Source organism: Panicum virgatum, chromosome 1N (genome assembly GCF_016808335.1).
Source record: "Panicum virgatum strain AP13 chromosome 1N, P.virgatum_v5, whole genome shotgun sequence".
Classification (NCBI taxonomy): domain Eukaryota; kingdom Viridiplantae; phylum Streptophyta; class Magnoliopsida; order Poales; family Poaceae; genus Panicum; species Panicum virgatum.
In genome coordinates, this window is record NC_053145.1 from 43,396,152 (window position 1) to 43,410,287 (window position 14,136).

Below are 14,136 nucleotides of genomic sequence, written 5' to 3' on the forward strand. Positions count from 1 at the left end.
GTATATGTTGCAAATAGTTTGATCTATTTTTTTGACGCCTCTTATCTGGGTACAGCTGTAGTATCTGTCCATACATGTACACGCACACTTCACTCGCACCACTATACACGTACAAACAGCTCTACAATTACACTCAGAATCGAAGACCGCTTCCTTCTTGAGATCACCGGATGACTGTAAACGACGAGTACGTCGTACTCCTTTTATGGCTCCACGCGTGAGAGGTTGCAGATTTAAAATGAAATACTGTTCTGGGGTGCGAATCTGCGCAGAGCCGCGCTCGAACGCGGGCGGCAGGCGCTCCATATGCGACGCGAAGTCTCCGATTTGAAATTACGACGGTGCTTCAACAGTGCCAGGACGACGCTCGACAGCTCGAATATATGGTTCCCTCCAAGTCACAGGTCGCACAGCACGGCAGGCTAGCTAGCGACAGACAAGCGAGAGCGCGATGGCGATTTGCGGAGCGACGACGTGGCCCTTCGCGAAGGCGACGACGTGGCAGCGTGACGGGGCGAAAGAGCAAGGCAAACGATCATGCCCGTGCTTGTGCTGCCCCAGAACCTTTTTAGTTGTATAGTTTTTATATGCATCTAAATTCTAAATATATATTATATCTAAGTGTATATTAAAATTTATGTATTTAAAAAAATTAAAACGATTAATAATTTGAATGGAGGGAGTAGTATAACAACGAGGATGTCGGCAATTAGTAGCTACTTAGAACAATTACACATACATTGAGGATGTAGCAGCGGGCTGGTTCCAATTTAATAAGTAGGAAAAAAGAGCTTAAAAGGACGCTAAAATATAGAAAGTTTACTTCAGAGATAGGTTAAAAGAACGGGTAGCAGTTGAAAAATAGCAATCATCAGCGTGCACACATCACGTTGAAAAAGTTGCAGCTTGACTTCAGAGTTGGTGCTTATGTGAGTGTCATCCGCTCGATGATTGGGCTACTGTCCCTGTCACTATGATGTGCGAAATGGTGAGAGAGCATGGAGGGCCGCTGCCGCCCAAGCTTATTTTCTGACATCAGTGAGATAGCCCTAATCTAACTAGCACCCTGCCGCCCCATCTCCTTTCTTATGTCATTCTTGTTCTTGCATGTCCCCTAAGGTTTGGCTTCAAGTGCTCTCGATCTGACTTTAGATTGACGGATATCACCGTATATGAGTTGGATACGGCACTACACTACTGATTATACGTACGTCACGGTTAGTATCGGTTACAAACATGCATGGAGGCGGACACGAAGGTCAAAGAAGGTCATCAGCTAACGAGCAAAAGCTTACAAACTCCATAGGCCACCCAGAAGCCCAGAATGGTAACTCCTTGATCATGACTAGCTACAAGCAGTGTACCTGTGAAGCACAGAGTAGGTGAGTTCGTGTGTATGTGGCCGATCACATTCAGCGACGCAATCTTCTCATTCGAACCTGAGATTTAATTTCACAATAATGCCAAGATTTCTGGATTTGCAATGTCCTTTTTGGCGGCATATTTGAAAAAGCGCGCAATTCGTCATCCTGATAAGGGTTGTCAATGGTCCATCACAAGTTGCACCAGAGATGAGGAAAAGAAATATATCAACGGAAGGGAACTTTTAGTGAATTTCTAAATTGGGATGAAGAGGAAAACATTATCATAAAGGGAGACAGAAAAATTATGGGACTGTTTCAATCGTTTGACCATAACTATTGCAGTACCTGATACAATAAATAAACTCCTTAAAAAATCCTTTGATTTCTGCTCTCGTTAAATTAATGTATCCTTTCGCCAATTAAAAACAAAATCACTACGTAGTTTGGTTGACTAGATTCATAATTTCAAACAGGTCAGTGTGCGTGTGAACGTAAAACGCCTCTCTGCATCTGGATAATGATTGACGCTTAGTAAAAAAAAACTGTGCAGGCTTCTGAACAATTTCATGTTCTCTTTTGAACAAGCCATCTCGAACGCCGGAGGATAACACTTACTCGTTGACTCATCAGGGCCGTCGAGCGTGTGATTCAGGATTAGGGGTGGTAATGGGCCATGGCCCTAATGGTCTCTTCACAGCCCAATAAAACCCTTAAAATTTTTAGTTCAAAAATACATATGTTTAGAGCCTGATCCTTTTAGGGCCCGATCCTTAAATTTTCTAGTTCAAAATGTTGGGCCCTTTACCACCCCTATTCAGGATTGACTGACCGATCTTCTTTACTAAATCTGTGAAATGTGCGTGTGGCTCCTAGAAGACTTTCAGGTTTCAAACTTTTTCAGATTTTGGAACATATATTGATCGAGATTTCATAGGAAGTTTACAGAAATCTCACAGGAATCAATTTATTAGTTCCCACGTGACTGAAGAAATATGTAAGGTTGGACCGTGAGAGTCATGTATCTTTCTCTCTCTCTCTTTTTCTTCACTTGAAAATTTCCCATACATGTATCATGTATGACTTAATGCCTACTTGTACTAAATTATAGCCAAATGGAAAAGAAAAGGAACTCTTGCACTATACTCTCCCAGATGTAGGCAGTATGTGCATTGCTAAGGACTCGTCGATGATGATTGATGAGATGGATCGCCCTCAACTGTGGCTCGCTCTACTACCGGAGCACGACGGCGGCGATGAAGCTGAGAACGGCGACGGCGCTGACGCCGGAGCAGCAGAGGTCGACGAGCACCTCCTTCCTGGCCTTGGACTCCTTCCTGCCCCTCTTGCTCCTCACGAACTCCTCGTACCTCCGCTTGGCCGCCTCCTCCTGCTCCTCCCCTCCCTTCCTGGGCCCCGCCATCGCCGCCGCGAGGAGCCGCAGGGTGCCCTCGCCGCTGACGGCCGCGCCGTCGGCGTCCTCGGCCGCCAGGCTGATCTCCCTGATGCTCCCCGCGTCCTCGGAGCAGGTGACGGTGGCCTCGAGCTTGCATCCGCCGAGCACCACCGCGTAGCGCACCAGCGCCTCGCCCGTGTACCAGTGCCGGTCGACGGCCACGGGCCGGCGGCTGGACACGTTGACCGCGCGGCCGGCGCGGGGGTCGACCACGACCCAGCTCAGCTCGAGCTCCGCGGGGGCGCGGCCGGGGCCGGGCGCGGGGCTCCCGCACTCGACGGCGTCGACGCGGAACGGCGAGGTGAGGAACCAGGACGACGACGCGTGGGTCTCCACGACGCGGGAGAGCAGCGGCGCGCCGCGGTGGTACACGTCCACGGCCGAGACGAGCTCGGCGGGGAGCTGGAGCGCAACAGGCGCCTCGTCGGCTTCCGCGAGGGGAGCAGCGGCGGCGGCGGCGGCGTTGTCCGCCGGCAGGCAGGGGAACGGGAAGGCGTCGGCGAAGAGGCGCTGTGGCGGGACGGCCGAGTCGAGGAGGAGGCCGGGGCGGGCTTGCAGCAGCGAGGGCCAGCGCGCGAGGCAGAGCGCGCGCCACGTCTCCGGGTCGGCGGCGAGCGCCCGGAGCCCCGCGGTGGCGCAGCTGGCGGCGGCCAGGGAGCGGCCGTCGAGGCGGCGCAGCGCGCAGGCCAGCACGTCGGCGGGGAGGTCCTCCAAGGTGGTGGTGGTGGTGGCGGCGGTCGTCATCGCCATTCCCGGCCCTGTGGTAGCTTCTATGGTGGACGCAAGCGCAAGCAGCAGGCTCGGCGACGGGGTCGAGTGCTCGAGTGGCTCCAAGGCACAGGTCAGGAGGCAACGCTCCAAGATGATGGCGATGTGGCAGCGGGGCGACAGCTTCCTTGTCCTTTTTATAGGCGGGCGTATGGCTATCGCTAGTCGCTACCGTGCGGCAGCGTCGCGCCGTGCCGTGCCGTTCCTATCGCGGGGCGTGCGAAGGCGACGACGTGACAGCCTGACGCGCCGGTTCCGCCCGGCCAGCGCCCAGGGGAGTCGGATAGGATAGAAAATTAGCAGCAGCAGCACAAGGCTCGCCAAATGGAGTTTGCCTCGCGTCCGGGCCGGACGGGGACGGGCAGCGAGCGGTGCTGGCCCTGGCCGTGCGTGCGGGGAACGCAGGGCGCATCACGCGCGTGGTCCTACTTCCTAGGCGCCGGGAGGGAGCGTACGGCTCGCGCGGCGGCGTCCGGAGTCCGCGCATGCCGCTCCCACGTTTTGTGCCTGAGCTCGCGCGCACTTGCGCCCCGGGACGAAACGACCAACGAGGTGCTAACAGCGAGCGCACTGTTTCGCGAGTGTGGCATGCATGCTCTTTCGTCAACTGCTTGATTAGAGCAATCGTCGCCATGTTCCAGCTGAACAAGGTTATATAATCTGCAATTACAAAGAGCTTGGATCCAAGTGCTAATACCCCAAAGTGCTAAAATTAAGAGCTAAGACTAAAAAAGTTTAGTAAAGATATAAGTGGTAAGTTTTAAAATTTAGCATAGCTCATCAAAACAGACCCTTAGTGTGTATATGTCTATCCTGCTGTCTCAGGGTGGTCATTCGGTTCTTCAGTTCGGTTCGGTTTTTCGATTTTTTAAGAAATTTGGTTTCTAAAAAATAGAAACTGTTAATTATGCTCACCCTGAATCCTATCCACTGCCCTGCGAAATACTCTGAGATCACGCCCTTTCCCCAGCTGTCAATAATCCAAAGAAAAATATCTATCCCCCGTCGTATAAAATTGCTTCTTTCATCGCAAAGATCATGCACCGCGGCTGTATTATTCTCATCAGTATTATTTTATATACGAAATACAGCTGCATTATTGGTCAGATTCATCCAGATATCCTATACATCCTATAGGAGTATAAAATAACAACTACAGCTCCTGCAAGCTAAGCCTCTGCAGGGCCGGCCATCCGGCCATGTCATGTCATCAGCTCCATCGATCGACAGCGCGATCTGTGTAAAATTTTCGAAAGACCATCTTTCTATATATGAAGTACTAAATATAGACTAATTATAAAATAAATTACAAAACTCGTATGTAAATCGCGAGATGAATCTAATGAGCCTAATCAATTTATCATTAGAGATTGTTACTGTAGCATCACTGTAGCAATTTAGCGTCTAATTATAGTCTAATTAGGTTCATTAGATTCGTCTTGCGATTTACAGGCAAACTGTGCAATGCGTTTTTTATTTCATCTAGATTTAAGTCTCCATGCAGGTGCCGATTTTTTTTTGGAATTTGAACTTTGCAACTAAACAAGGGGGCCTTGTTTAGTTGTCTCCGTAAAATTTTTGAAATAGAATTTTTTCACATTTGAAGTACTAAATATAGACTAATCACAAAATTAATTTCAGAATTCGTCTGTAAACTACGAGACGAATTTATTAAGACTAATTAATCTATCATTAGCATATGGTTACTGTAGCAACTACTGTCTAATCATAGTCTAATTAGGCTCATTAGATTCGTCTCGTAATTTACAAGCAAACTATGTAATTAATTTTTTATTTTGTTTAGATTTAATGCTCCATGCATGTAAGATTCTCATTCGATGTGATAGATTTGGAATTTTGTTTTTTGCAACTAAACAACAATCCATTAATCCAACTCAGGTCTCGCCCGAGTATGTAGTGGGGTTGGTTTTCGCTGACGCGCCGGGGGTGGCCGGGACAGCTGACGGCGACGTGCTGATGAGCTTTATCTCGTCGAGCTAACTCGGCCGCCGCTCACCTGAGGTGTATGATCCCTGAGGCCTTTGCTGGCAGCCTCCTGTGATCCTATCCGAGGCCTGAGGGGTAGTGGGCGCCGATCCCTTACGTGAGCGCATGTGGCCGGGGCATGCTAGTCCGCGCGCGCGCCCAGCAGCTTTCGTGGCGCTCGATCTCCGACAGGAGGTTTTTTTTCTTTTCAGGTAAATTTTTATTCCACCTAATTTTTTAATTTTGGAAATTTATAATTTGTAAATATAATTTTTAAGTATAACTTTTGCACATCTTCACTAAAGATAAATTTTCATCATAACTTTTACAATGCACATAACTTTTACACATAACTCTTTCTTAACAACTTGAAATAATAAACTTTTAGCATAACTTTTACGGTACATACAAAACTTAATCAAATAACTTATAGAGGATAATTTTTTAGCACAAATTGTATGACGATACTATGTGGAAGATTTCTCACACAACATCTTACGCACAAAGTGTATAGTACAACTTCTAAGCGCAAGTCTCGATATAACTTTTTATTATAATTTTTATATAAAAGTTGTCATTAAAACTTCAGACATAAAAAAAGTAAAAGGACAAAACTGGAAAGGACAGCCATATAACACTTAAAAAAAAGGAAAGGGGAAAAAAAGATGAAAAGAGAAAAAAAATATCTGGACGGTCACGTCACTCACTTGGGTGTGCGGCATCATAAAAGGAAGGAGAAGCCCCTGTTGGATCGATTGCTACGAACTCAATTAGCGCGCGATTGCGCAATTAGATTTTCGTACTAGTCTTCTGCATAGTCTGCGCAAGGGGCCCCGCTTGTGGGGCAGCTGATTAGAGCGCGCGTCAGGAGAGACTTCCAGCGCGGGATTTGAGACAGCATGTTTGTTTCCTTTTCTGCAAATATTTTATTTTTTTTGGAAAATTATAATTTCTAAATACAACTTTTACATAAAATTTTTTACACACATCTTCTGAAAGATAACTTTGCATCATAACTTTACGATACATACAACTTTTGCCTATAATTCTTTCTTAGCAACTCTTTGAAAAATAACTTTTTAGCATAACTTTTGTGATACATACAATTTTAATGCATACATTTTTCAGACAAATATGGAGGATAATTTTTTACCACAACTTGTATGATGTTATATTTATCAGAAAAAAATAGTACAAATTTTTTACGCACAAGTTCATCACACAACTTGGGAGTACAAATCGTCGGTATACTTTTTTGGTAGATTTTTATGAAAAAAATTGTCAAGAGAACTTCAACACATAATAGAACGTTAAAAAAATCTGAAAAGAAAAAATAATAGCACTTGCACCACGTAATGGGAAAAATAGAAATGAGAAAAAGAAAACAATGGAATACGTGGGTAGTCCATGTTGGTGACCGGAGACAGCTTCTTCATGGTCACGTCGCGCGCTGGGAGCCACCTAGCTTAACGGGCCGCACCAAGAGCAGCAAACTAGGCCGAAAAGAATAAAAAAACGAACCGGAAGGAAAGGGAAGGCGGAGGGCTCCCGCACCTGTCGGAACGATTGTTGGGCCAAGTAACGCGCGATGGCCAGAATGGATTCGCGTGCATGCATCCATCACCAAATTAACACCACTAAAAAAAATCGTAGGAGGTCCCGTTTTTTCTAAGGGCAATAATTAATTTTCAGGAGACTGTGATAGCGCCATCCGATCCGTTCTTAGAAATGGTTACCATTTTCAGAAGTGGATTATGCTCTAATCTACTACTCCAAATCAATTTTTAGAGATGGATCACACCGCCACCTGCCTTCAAAAATGCATATCTAGAGCGGTGATGGCAAATTGGCAATATCCGTCTAAATGAATCTAGGGCGGACATGTTACCCACTCGTACAGACAACTATTTGTAGATACGAAAAGCAGAAGCAGATACTGCACACCCACTCTTTCAAATGATATTTTTATCTATTAAAAAAACTATTTTTATAGTAGTGAGCAGTATCCGATCACTGATTGCATGCATGCACGCACGCATGCGGATGGAGCTGCGTCTTCTCTCCGACCCGAGCAATTATGTTGCTGTTTAATTTAGGACATCCACCACGGCACCACCACTACAACAGTATAAGTGTGCTGATGATCACGGTACGCGTACGCATACAGTACGTACTTAGCTTGTAAGAAGGCGCGGTACACGTACTAATGGAGACGTCGGCGGCCTCGTGGGTCGCGTGTTGTCCCGTCATCATACCAGGAGGGTTCCAAATTCCAGCAAGGAGAAGGATCGACAAAGCACCGTACCATTTCCCTGCCGACGCCGAGTTTTAAATAACCAAATAATGGGCGCAGTTTGAACAAGGTAGGCTACGAAACATATATAAGCAGTAGGACGGGCAAGCGAAGCATGTCGGCAATCGGCATGTAGCGCCTGCTGGACGGACGGACGAACACATGAGCGAGTGAGACGATGCATCGGTGCCGTCCCGAGAGGTGTCTATTTTACGGCCGCCCGCTCCAATCCATTCCTACGGTCGATTTCAGACAGAGGCTCCACCTTGGCCTCGTCTTTCTGTTTTTGGCAAAACGTGCAGGACCAACGTATTTTTACATGAAAATTTTTACACGAAAATTTTTAAACAAAAATTTTACATGAAAACTTTTACATGGAAAATTTTTATATGACAAAAAATATATACGAAAAATCATATTGAAAACTTGTAAAAAATATAATATTTTTAGGAACAAACTTTACCAGGTTGTGTAAGAGAACCTTATTGAAAAACTTTTACATTAAAAAATTTTTATATGAAAAATACACAAAATGTTTTACATGAAAAATTTTTATACAAAAAAATTGAGAAGCGAGCGGGAAGTGGGCCTAGGAGGCTCAGGGCACGGGGGAGTGGGCCTGGGAGACTCAGGGAGCGGGGGGACTTTTGACCAGGAAAAGGGAGACTTGGGGCCCGAAAATCAATAAAGGATAGATAATCCATGTGGGTACATAATGTAGGGCTGGAAACGAGCCGAGCCGAGCCGAGCTCGGCTCGGCTCGGTTCGGCTCGGCAAGGGAACGAGCCGAGCTCGGCTCGGCTCGCTATTTTTGCGAGCCAGAAAATCAGGCTCGGCTCGGCTCGGTGGAGGCTCGCGAGCCGGGCCGGCTCGCGAGCCACACTAAACAATGTGAACTAAACTCAAAATAAATTAATTTACTTTTTTTTGAATGATAACAATAATTATGTGTCATATATTTCTTATGTACATACAAATTGCTATGTTATGTGTATAAATATTAATTTATACCACTAATGATGAAGAATTAATTCATCAATCATCGTAAAATTATTCTTAAACTGTATTGGATCGAGCTCGCGAGCCGGCTCGCGAGCCTGAACGAGCCGGCTCGGCTCGGCTCGCTATTTTTGCGAGCCAAAAAATCTGGCTCGGCTCGGCTCGTTTGAGGCTCGCGAGCTGCTCCGAGCCGAGCCGAGCCGTTCCGAGCCCGAGCCGAGCTACGAGCCACGAGCTATTTTTCCAGCCCTACGGTACATACCACTAATGGGAAGGGGCATCCTATCTATATTCTGGAAGATGCATAGCTATCCATCGCACGGCCCACGTATGACCCATGTCTACAATGCGCCCGCAGCAAGCAGTGTCGGGTACCACGATTAGGGACACCCTAATCGGGGTACTAAGATCGCTTTAAAAACACAAACACTTGTTGAGGCAACTGGGCCCACAAAGGCCCACGGCCTGCTTCCCATTAGGAAGAAAGGAAAGGACTCAAAGAAGCCCAGCGTGCGGCCCATTCACTTTCCCCTCGAACCCGCGGAACGATCTCCGCCTCGCTCGAGGGTCCCTCTCGGGTCCGCTAGGCAATCCCCGCCTCGCTCAAGGGTAGCAGATCTACCCTCGAGCAGGTGGCTCATCTCTGCCTCGCTCGAGGCCACCCCCCGGCACAAGGGACAAACAACCCCGCCACCCAACCGCTCACCGTACGAAGGCATTAAAAGCCAGCCACTCCGCCACGGCTCAAAGGACGGGGCGGCGTCAGGCTGTCACTCCCACAGTAGATATGACCGGGGTCCCATCCGCTGACTCCGGTCACCATTCCGCCATCCCGGATGCTGTAGCAGCACCTTGGGACCTGCAACGCGGGACAAGACAGGCTCGACACTGCTCCCATTACTGCTCTGCCGACACCGACCATCCGGACTCGCCTCCCACTGGGGAAGGGGTCCGGCGACGTTACGTGTCCTTCCGGGAGGGGCGCACAGTACAAAATGGACAGGGTCCTGGACCTTCCCCTTTAGGGGTCCGGGACTTCCACGTGTCCCCCGGACCTTCTAGTGTGCACGCCCGCACTCCGACCAGGGGGTCCGGGGCCGTTGCGCGCTATTACTGCCGCTGGTGCATGCAGGACCCTAGTCCGCAGGGCCTACTGAACACCACCACGCCGTATATAGAAGACTATGCACCGGCGACGACCGCGCCGCCTGCAGGGACACTGCAGGACGACCGGCACGATCTTCGCAAGACCAAGGACAATATCCAGGACAACTGCGATGCTCGCCGCCTTCCCACAGTGTACTTCCTACAGTGTTCGACCACTGTACCCCCGCGATTCAGGGGAAAACGACGACTTCCACGCCCCCACTCATGTGTCCCGCCCCTCCTTGTAACTATAAAAGGAGGAGGCAGGCTTCCTTTAGACTCTCTCGTCTGAACTCTGGCTGGACCTTCTCTGGTTTCTCTTTTCCAAGAGGACATTCAGGGACTACCGAGCATTCATCTCAACCGACTCTACTCCTAGCAGAGACTTGGGAGCTTCCCTCCCTCTCTCGCCTTGCTTGTACCCCCTACTACAAGCACTCCGGGTGCAAGATAATACAGTGCCCTCGCACACCCCCTTTGCTGGACGTACGGCCCCGTGGTCGGAACCAGGATAAACCGTGCGTTACTGTGATTGCCTCTTGCATCATCATCTGGGACGAGGAAACACGCAACATTTACTAGTTGGGATCCATGCCCCCAGGTCGGGACACCGACAGTTGGCGCGCCAGGTAGGGGACGCTGCGTGACATTTTCCTCTCTCCTTCCCATTTGATCTCCAGGGATCGCAAGCAGATCCAACCCGCACTCTATGGGTGTTTCGGATCCGCTCCCAGCGGGACGCGTGATCTCGTTCGGGAGTCTCGAGTTCAGAGCAACCGGCAACGGTTACCTCATGCAGCTCCTCTCCCCCGGACGCGACCCCATCGCTTCTACTTCACCAGCCCGGCGCGACGGGCGCTCGGGTCAGCGTTCGCGACAAGCACGCGCGGAGCGGCGTCATGCGGCACGCCACAGCTCCCCCGCATGGGTCGAAGCTGACATGTCGCAACTCAGCATCGCGGCCAACGGGCCCACCGCTTCGTCGTCACGTGCCCCGGCGTCATCTGCGCCGACATCGTCTTCTGCGGCAGCACCAGTGCTCCCTAAGGGGGGTTCGACCTCGCCATCACCCTTCCCTTTCGGGATGCGCAATGCTGCCGCCCGCGCCTCGTCAACAAGCGCTAACTTCATCGAGCTTGAGGATCTGCCGGGTCATCACCTTCTGTCGATTCGCAGCCTCATCGCGTCGTCTCCTGACGAATCCTACCCCGAGACGGCGAGCTCGATCGCTGACGACATCGACTTCTTTATGAACAACTTCACGGCCGAGGAGGCCGAGGACTACTCCGGGGTTCGCGACCCCGACGCTCTTCGCTCGTTCCAGCTGGCGACGGCTTACTGCCTCACCTGCTCCGAAGACTCCAGCGAGGGGGATTTCGATCCTTCCCGGGAGTGCTTCATGGCGGACCTTGCGGACGAGCAGAACGACAACGCCCCAAGCAACGACGGGGACGGCGGGGCGGACGCGCGGGCAAAGCAACCGGTGGTCCCGCCTGCAGCCCCTTCCTCGTCGGGCTCGGCGGCGCGACAAGCTCAGTTGGCGCAGCTCAATGAGCTTCAAGCCAAGCTCGACGAGCAGCATCAACAAACCCAGGAGCTACGCACCGCACTCGAGCAGCAGCGTACCGCGCGTGGTGCACACGCCCAGGCGGCGGGACGTGTTGCCCGGGAGCGCATCCTGGCCGACGACAACGTTGACAAATCTCCAGAACTGCAAACGGCTGGCGAAAAACTCGTCGCTGCGGCCTATCTACTTCAAGCTATGCCCGAGCCATCGACGCCTTCAGGCCGCAACCTGCGCCGCGAGGCACAGGAGCTCATCGAGCAAGCTGCCGTGCAGCAGGCCGAGAGTTCTGCGTCTCGTATGCGCTCGAAGGCCCCGGAGCGGCGTGATGGGACTGCGCACCAGGACCGCGAGGTTTCTATGCACACACCCCCAGCAGGGAAGGGCAAGGCAGCCGTAGCGCCCGGCGCGAAGGCACCCTCGGTGCACGAGCGCATCGGGAGAGTTCCCGTAAGGGAGCGAATCTGCGACACTCGTGGGCACGCTGGCGACGGCGATGCCCGCAACGTCGTCGACGGCAGGAGGTACACCCCTCGACTGGGTGGACGCTTCGACCCCGAGCACGACAGGGGTGAGTCCCCGGAGCCTCCGGGCACCTGGGTATTCAGCCGGGAGATTCGAACTGTATCTTTTCCCCCGTGCTTTCGACAACCCAACACCCTTGTCAAGTACTCGGGCGAGACTGATCCTACAGTCTGGCTCAACGACTACCGCCTAGCGTGTTAGCTAGGCGGTGCGACAGAGGACGCGGTCATCATCCGCAACCTTCCTCTTCATCTTGCTGACGCCACACGAACGTGGCTCGAGCACCTGCCTGCGGATCAGATCCACAACTGGGCCGACTTGGTCCACATCTTCGTGGGCAATTTCCAAGGCATGTACGTGCGCCCTGGGAACTTCTGGGATCTCAAAGGGTGTCGCCAGAAGCCCCGCGAGTCCCTGCGCGACTAAGTGCGATGCTTCTCCAAGCAGTGCACCGAGCTCCCTAGCGTCACCCACGTCGAGGTCATCAACGCTTTCCTAGAGGGTACGACGTGCAGGAACCTAGTGCACGATCTTGCGAGAAGCCGACCCGTCAACACTAATGAGTTGTTCGACGCTGCCACCAACTACGCCGCCGGCGAGGAGGCTGTTGGTGCCATCTTCGACGACAAATCGAGCAAGCGCAAGGACGATGCGCCCGCGGAGGGCAGCAACGCCAAGCCCAACGCCCCCACCAAGAAACAGAAGTGGGGAAGGAAGGGAAAGAAGCCGGTCCCACCAGGCCAGCGCGGGTCGGGGCAGGCAGAAGACTCTGAGGAGGCCTTCGCTGCCACCCCAGACCGCAAAGGACCTCGAGGCCCCCCTCGAGGTGGTGGTGGCCAATTCGACGACATGCTCAAGAAGTCGTGCCCTTACCACAAGGGCCCGGTCAATCATACCCTCGAGCAGTGCGAAATGCTCAAGAAATACTACAACCGCGTCACGCATCGCGACGAAGACAAGAAGAAGGATGCTGGCGACAAAGGTGGAGATGACGAGTTCCCCCCAGTGGAGAACACCTTCTTCATCTTTGGAGGAGCAACAACGAACATGACTTCTCTGCAGCGCAAGCGCGAGCACCGGGAAGTTTTCTCCGTCACCAAGGCCACGCCATCCTACCTCGATTGGTCGAAGGATACTATTTCCTATGGCCGCAAGGACCACCCCGATTACGTCCCACATTCGGGACGCTACCCGATCGTTGTTGATCCCATTATCGGCAACACACGCTTCTCCAAGGTGCTCATGGACGGGGGCAGCAGCCTCAACATCTTGTACACCCACACCTTGGAGCTCATGGGGATCGGACTGGACAAGCTCCACCCCAGCAAGTCGCCATTCCATGGCGTTGTGCCGGGGAAGAGAGTCCAACCCCTCGGCCAGATCGATCTGCCTGTCTGCTTCGGCACGGCAACTAACTTCCGCAAGGAGGTACTCACTTTTGAGGTGGTGGGGTTTCGAGGATCCTATCATGCCATCCTTGGTCGTCCTTGCTATGCCAAGTTCATGGCCGTCCCCAACTACACCTACCTCAAGCTCAAAATGCCGGGTCCAAAGGGCGTCATCACCATCGGCACTTCGTTCGAGCACACCTACGAGTGCGACATTGAGTGCGTTGAGCGCGCGGAAGCTCAAGCGGAGGACGAGGCCCTCGCAGCCACCCTCGACAAAATGGCAAGCGAGGCCTTGGACTCCACGCACCGACACGCCGGGAGCTTCGAACCCGCCGAGGGTATCAAGAAGGTGCCCCTCGATCCGAGCCACTCCGACGACAAGGCGTTGCAGATCAGCGCCACCCTCGACGACAAATAGGAAGTGGTGCTCGTTGATTTCCTCCGCGCCAACGCAGACATCTTTGCGTGGAGCCCCTCGGACATGCCTGGCATACCGAGGGAGGTCGCCGAGCACTCCCTTGATGTCCGACCCAACTCCAAGCCGGTGAAGCAGCGCCTGCGATGCTTCGACGAGCTCAAGCGCTGGGCGATCGGCGAGGAGTTGCAGAAACTTCTGGCGGCCGGATTCATCAAAGAGGTATTCCATC

General features: G+C 51.6%; 2 protein-coding genes across 2 annotated transcripts; one reads left to right on the forward strand and one right to left on the reverse strand.

Moving 5' to 3' along the window:
• Window positions 1–2,302: 2,302 nt before the first annotated feature.
• On the reverse strand, window positions 2,303–3,682 carry LOC120655958 (probable F-box protein At2g36090). Its single transcript, XM_039933946.1, has one exon. It carries the CDS (start codon window positions 3,565–3,567, stop codon window positions 2,596–2,598), a length of 972 nt encoding a protein of 323 aa, XP_039789880.1. The 5' UTR covers window positions 3,568–3,682; the 3' UTR covers window positions 2,303–2,595.
• A 9,658-nt stretch (window positions 3,683–13,340) lies between these two features.
• On the forward strand, window positions 13,341–13,907 carry LOC120653800. The gene has a single exon (XM_039931469.1). It carries the CDS (start codon window positions 13,341–13,343, stop codon window positions 13,905–13,907), a length of 567 nt encoding a protein of 188 aa, XP_039787403.1.
• Window positions 13,908–14,136: the final 229 nt, after the last annotated feature.